Here is a 7164-nt window from a genome sequence, read left to right as displayed (position 1 = left end):
GAGTAAATCCAACGTCCAAAGTAGGGCACCGGTAACAGGGCCTTACAACTTTCTTAGCTGCAAATTTGAATTATTTCTAAGAAAGGTCAGATTGAATATATATATATATATATAGTTATTAAATTACCATCTTGAAAAAAAATCCACTTTTGAATCAAATAACCTAATGAGTGACCCATGTAACACATGGGCGGGAATTTTAGAAAACATAAAATATACATATATGTTTTGAATTCAAATGATTAATTTATTCAAATTCGGTTTTTTAAAATATAGTCAAAGTGCAACTGTTTAAATCAATATGTAAAGTGATAAGAACAAATATATAAATATAAATGAGAATAAATCATTATTATTATTAAAATTATAATAGTGTACACATTTACCAAAATTAGAGTTAAGTCATATCAATTAAAATAGTCAAATTCAGTAAAATGATTAACCTATTAAAATTCGGTTTTTGAAAACATGGTCAAAGTCCAACTATATAAGTGTATAAGTGGTCAAGAATTTGAATTTCAAAATGATTTAAATAAATATTTTTTATTATTCACATTTTGATAACAACCTAAAAAAAATCTCCATTGTATCTCCCACAACCTTTGTCTCCTTTATCCTAAGAATATAAACTTTGAAATGAATAATCAACTTTGTATTGTGAATCTTTTGGACATGCTTGACTGCAAACGTAAGAACAATTTAATTGTAAAAATATTAGGAACACAAATTCAAAAAAAAAAAATTGAACATATATAACCAAATTTAAGACGGTGAATATAAAAAGAAAATTATGTTTTGGGTGTGGAATCCCATAATCAATTGAATCTTCTATAAATAATAACAATAAGAAATTAATATGTAATTAATTTAATTTTTGAAAAACAAAGTGAAATATATATTAAAAATTCGTTGAAGAAATTACATGGTTGCAGCAAAATATTGAAATTTGGATGTAGTTATGATGGAATATCAATGAGGAATACGATATCTAATGGTAAACTTATAAGTGACCGAAATTTAAGTTTAAATTTGGTCTTCCATGTAAAGATTGAAATAATTTAAAATATATTGATTCATGGGTATAATAATATTAATAAATTATGAAAAGTTGTCATGTTTGATTCATCGCTACCAGCCTACGTGGGAGGGCGTCAGCATGGTGGCAACAGTTGAAGATACGAAATAGACTTGGGAAGTCACAGATCATGACGTGGGCCAAGATGAGAAAGTGTTTGCGAGACACTTTTTTACCTCACAACTTTCAACGGTTGCAGAATCTGAAACAGGGATCCAGATCGGTTGATGAATATACGACCAAGTTTTATCATTTGATTGCTCGTAATGATATTCAAGAAACCGATGAACAACTCGTTGCTCGGTATATTGGGGGTTTAAGGGTTCAGATCATGGACTCTGTAAATCTTTTTGATCCGTTAACAGGCGCCGAGGCCTACCAACGGGCGTTGGCTTTTGAAAAATAAAACCGTCGGGTGGGCGGTTCGTATTCACCAGCCCCTGCTGGAGGAAATTTGGGGTCGGGTAGTGGAGGACCTTGTGTCGTGCCAAGTCAGCAGAGGTCGGGGGCCAACAACACTGGGTCGACTTCTAAGGGGGCTAGTAGTATCGGGGTTAAGTGTTTTAAATGTGGTGAGACAGGTCATCGGTAAGTTGACTGTAAACAAACGGGTAAGAGGCATTTGTTTGTTGAATCTTATGACGAACAATATGAAGAATATGAAAAGGCCCCAAAGTATAATGAAGAACCCGAGTATGAGGAGGAGTTTGTGACTGGTGATGTGGGGGTGAACTTTGTGGTTAGGCGTTCTTGTTGTACACCAAAGGCTGATGGAGACGGATGGCTTAAGAGTAACATCTTCCACACCACATGTACCATTCTGGGGAAGATTTGCATGTTCGTTATCGATTCTGGAAGTTGTGACAATCTGATTTCTAAAGAGGCAGTCCAAAAGTTGGCCTTGAAGAATGAGAGTCACCACAAGCCTTATAAGCTTCAATGGCTTAAAAAGGGGGGGGAGGTAACGGTCTCAAAAAAGGCGCTTGTATCTTTTTCTATCAGGACCACATATAAATATGATGTTGTGTGTGATGTGGTTCCGATGGATGCGTGTCACTTGTTGTTGGGTAGACCTTGGGAGTATGATCGAAGTATAGAACATGACGGCCGGTCAAATTCTTATAGCTTCATGTTTGGTGGGGTAAAGATAACGCTTGTCCCTAGCAAGCCGAAGCAGCTAGCCATAAAGCAGTCGGGTAACCATTTGACCATTAGTCAATTTGAAGATGAGTTGGTGGAGGCAGACAATGTGTTTGTTTTGATAGGGAAACCGGTGCCCGAGGAAGTTGAGATTCCTGAAGCTATGATTCCTTTACTTGAGGAATTTTCTGATGTTTTCCCTTATGACTTGCAGGATGGGCTGCCACCTTTGCGTGACATCCAACATCATATTGATTTGGAGCCTGGTTCACAATTTCCCAATATGCCACATTACAGGATGAGCCCGAGAGAGCATGAAGAGTTGCATAGGCAGGTTGACGAGTTGATTTCTAAAGGTCATGTTCGTGAAAGTATGAGCCCATGTGTTATTCCTGCTTTGTTAACTCCAAAGAAGGATCGTACCTGGTGGATGTGTGTCGATAGTCGAGCCATCAACAAGATTACTGTGAGGTACAAGTTTCCTATTCCTTGCCTTGATGATTTGCTTGACCAGATTAGTGGTGCCACTATTTTGACAAAGTTGATTTGAAGAGTGGTTATTACCATATTCGTCTTTAGACCTGGGGATGAGTGGAAAACAACCTTCAAGACTCGTGAAGGGTTGTATGAGTGGTTGGTGATGCCTTTTGGTTTATCAAACGGGCCTAGTACTTTTATGCGTGTGATGAATCAGTTACTCAGGCCTTTTATTAGGAAGTTTGTTGTGGTATATTTTGATGATATTCTTATTCATAGTGCTTCTTTTAGTGAGAACGTCGTGCATGTCAAGAAAGTTTTGGCCTTACATCGCAGAGACAGTTTCTATGCAGCAACAAAGAAATGTGTGTTCATGACCCATAAAGTTTTTGAACTTCATACTGATGCGTCAAAAGTTGGGATTGGCGGGGTCCTCAGTCAAGGGGGTCGACCAATTGCTTATTTTAGTGAGAAGTTTTTAGGGGCAAAGTTGAGATATAGTACTTATGACCTGGAGTTTTATGCCCCTGTCTGAAGCCCAAAAACGCCTCCTAAATAAAGTTTTGGGCCTTTTTATGTTTTTTCTGCAGTTTTTGTGTTTTTGTTTTTAGGTTTGTGTTCGGCCCATGGCCCATTTTAGGCTCATTTCGTATTAGACTCTTTATTTATATGCTGGATATGTAATATGAACAATCAGACTTGAATTTTATAATAATTACTTTTTTCTTCATTTTCCCTGACCTTTGGGTGGGATTTTTAGGGTTTTGGAAGTTCATCACGGGCATTCGTTGAATCAACGTGATTCGATCTTCATTTTTCGTTTTACCGCTGCATCAATACCAAATCACAAAAATTAAAATCAAATCGGTTCTAATTTTACTAATATGACTAATTAATCTAGAAAAAATTACAAAAATGAAAATCAAATCGGTTAATTTGAAAACTTCAAAAAATTATGGAAAGATTTTGAAATGAGTTTAAAATTATGGAGAGTATTAAAACTTTTAAAACTTGTTGAAAGATTGGTCAATTTCCATATTTAAAAGGAGTTTAAATATGTTAATTAAATTTTGTAGTTTTAAGTTTAAATTTGGTCCTTTATGTAAAGATAGAAATAATTTGAAATATCTTGATTCATGTGAATAATAATATTAATAAATTATGAAAAGTTTTCATGTTTAATAATATTCACTAAATCAAATGTTCTTTCATATTAAACAACCATCAACTTCTTTAAACATTCTACCAAAAGAAACTCATTTTGCTAAACCACCTAAAAATATAATAAAACAATAGCATTCAAATTAAATATACCATAATAACATATTTAATAATAAGTAACATTTGAACATTAATAAAGTTGTTTTTATTAAAACAAAATAACATACAACAACAAACAAAGTAAAATGACAACATAAAACAATTTTCTAACTTAAACCATTAAACCAAAAAACTATATCAATAAAAACCTTTTTTGGCCATCATTTTATACATAACAAATTTGTTACTCTTTTAAGACAACCTGTTTTGAAATATTTTCAAAATAGTTACAAAATATAAAAAAAATTGGAATTAGTCAACTTCAAAAAATTATGAATTTTTTTTTATTTTTGACCAATCTTGCAACAAACTTTTAAATCACTGACATTAATATTTTGTTAAACTTGCAAAACATAAAAAAGTTTTACAATAAATGAATTTTCAAATAACTTTGAAAAGATTAAAAGAATTTATGTTGACTTTGAAAATATTTAAAGGTGAAAAAATATGTTACAAAAATATATATACCATATATACATGCATTTTAATAAAAATATATTAAAAACATTACATTAATTGTTATATTTATATGAGAATATTATTAAAGACATTACTAACGAACGTATATGAATATCCCGTACAAACAGAAAATGTAATAGCCACGTATTTAACATATTGACATTTTATGTTGAGTATATATTAGGAAAATGAATTAAATTAGAATAACTTAAATGGTTATTTATGTTATAAATATGTTTACCAAAATTTCTGGAACTATCAAAACTAATAGTCGGTCAACAATATTAAAGAAGTTATTAACTTTAAAAGTTTTAGAAAACACCGACCCACATTATAGTCAATACCAAAAATTAATAAATAAATTATAGTCAACTTATTTATTTGAAATTCGAATTATTAATATGAATACATGTAAAAAATAATAATTATAAATAATGACTTTCAACTTTATTATATGATTTTATTAAATTAGAATATAATAAATTGTTATTTATGTTATAAATCTGTTTACCAAAATTGTGTAAACGAAATTTGTTATAGTCAAAGATCCTAAATACAAAAAATATTACAAAAATCATGGCATAATGCAATCTTGAAATTATTAATTTTTTAAGTCGATCCATAATAAATATTATTTTATTATCGTTAATGAAATCTGCATTCAATTTTATTACAAACCCATAATCATTAATTTTGACATTTATGTCTAATTATAAATTGGTCAAACATATAAGATAAGAAGATTTTCGAGATTGGAAAATAATAAACATTATAATATTGACAATGGAAACCAAAATTTTCCATAACTAACTGTAATATATCTTTTTTTAGAATTCAAATTCAAATAATATTTTGATTTTTTATAGTGCATTAATTTTTACAGTTTTCATAACCAAATGATGACACCCATTAGCATTAATTGTGACATTTATGCCTCATTACACACTGGTCAAACAAAAAAGATGGAAAGTGTGTGAAAATTAAGAACTACTCAAAATATACATCAATATTAAACAAAAAATAAAAAATTTTATCAAAAAATCCTCAATCCATGAAATTAACTCTATCAAGTTGGAGACATAACCGGAAATGAGAAAATTAAATATTAATATTAATATCAAATAATAAATATATTACCAATTATAGAAGATTTGAATTCTGTAAACAAATATTCTAATTGTTAATCGGAATATTTGAATCACGTTACCGAAATAGGGAAAATCTTCATTGTATCTTCGATTTTGATATAGAATCTAAAGAGATTATAAGAAAATCATATAATAATTATTATAAATAAAAACAAAAACATAAACAGAAAACAAAAATCTTACCGGAAAACCATAATAACTTCACAATATCAATTCAATCTTGGATTTTAATATAAAACCTAAAGAGATTATTACAAATCATATAACAATTAAAATAAATATAAAACCATATCGGAAAACCTTACCGGAAAAATATATAACTTTTCCGGAAAATCATATAACGTTGTTGGCCATTAGAGTATAATATATAACCTTACCGGAAAACGATTAATCCCGATTTACATTACCAGAATATAGAAGATGGTGGATGGTGGAATTACTAAGCCAAGAGAGAGAGAGAGAGATTAAAATGATTAGGGTGAAAAATCTTAAGGTTAAAATATAGTGTGTGAGATGATTTGGTAATAATAGGAAAGGAAATAGATGACTTGGCAATGATGTGACATTGATGTGGAAATGCTAGTTGAATGACATGTGGACAATATGTATTGCGTTAATAGTATTTAAAGATATATACATATACATATATATATATATATATATATATATATATATATATATAACTATCTATATAATTACCTACCATGAAATCATGCGTGTCTCTCTTAGGTTGTTCCCTCATTCTCAAGAGCTATCAAATTGCTTGATTTTTAAATAGACGTTTCTCGTGCATTTTACCCGAATTCGTGCGTATGGGTCTCACCAAACCCGGATAGTCTTTAAATGGGTTATAACATCTCATTTATTTGTGAAATTATTTCATAATCAAACAACAACTTTCGCGAGTTATGGGTCTCACTAAATAACCCTTAAACAGGTTATAACATCTCATTTATTTGTGAAATATTCATTTAATCATCAAAGAATAATTTCCATGGGTTATGGGTCTTACCAAACCTTAATAACCCTCAAATGGGTTTCAAACACATAGAAACATTTTATTTTAACTAATTTACTAAATTGTGTAGCTACAAAACTTCTACTCGCACCCAAATCAAATAACACTGAAGCAGAAATACTGTTAACTAAAAACGTACCAGTCATGACATTCGGAATCTGTTTAGCATGTTCCTGAGTCAGCATGTAGGCTCTAGTCCTTGGCCTAGCTTGATCACCATCCTTCTTCCCACTTCCTCCAGCTTCACCCTCGGTGCATTCCCTAGCAAAGTGACCCGTCTTACCGCACTTGTAACACGCGGGTTTTGTAGTACAATCCGGAGCGTAATGCCCCACCTTCCCTCACTTGTAACAAGCGTTCGTACCAAACTTGCACTCACCAGCATGACACTTCCCACACTTCTGACAAATGTCCGAACCATTACCCCATCTACACTCACCACCGTGTATCTTGCCACAAGTCTTGCACAACTTCTTCTCCCACACTTTCGGCTTCTTATCTTTAGGGTTCCATAACTGAGTGCCGGT

At 31.4% G+C, this 7164-nt stretch overlaps 1 protein-coding gene across 1 annotated transcript; it reads left to right on the top strand.

Annotated features, from left to right (window-relative positions):
- Positions 1–1205: 1205 nt before the first annotated feature.
- On the top strand, positions 1206–3227 carry LOC143624706 (uncharacterized). Its single transcript, XM_077095271.1, has 4 exons — positions 1206–1415; positions 1657–1663; positions 1732–2686; positions 2795–3227. The coding sequence occupies exons 1-4, from the start codon at positions 1206–1208 to the stop codon at positions 3225–3227; spliced, it is 1605 nt and encodes a 534-aa protein (XP_076951386.1).
- The last annotated feature ends 3937 nt before the right edge of the window (positions 3228–7164 follow it).

The sequence above is a fragment of the Bidens hawaiensis genome, unplaced genomic scaffold (genome assembly GCF_021521415.1).
Source record: "Bidens hawaiensis isolate Kalapana, Puna unplaced genomic scaffold, B.hawaiensis_p1.1 tig00003956_1, whole genome shotgun sequence".
NCBI lineage: Eukaryota > Viridiplantae > Streptophyta > Magnoliopsida > Asterales > Asteraceae > Bidens > Bidens hawaiensis.
Note: the sequence above shows the minus strand (reverse complement) of the source record. Positions and strands in the feature narration are given on the sequence as shown.

Coding starts and splice junctions, on each gene's coding strand:
- LOC143624706 (XM_077095271.1), top strand. CDS start 1,206: ATGACGTGGGCCAAGATGAGAAAGTGTTTGCGAGACACTTTTTTACCT. Junction 2,687..2,794: donor ATCAACAAGATTACTGTGAG/GTACAAGTTTCC, acceptor ATTCGTCTTTAG/ACCTGGGGATGAGTGGAAAA.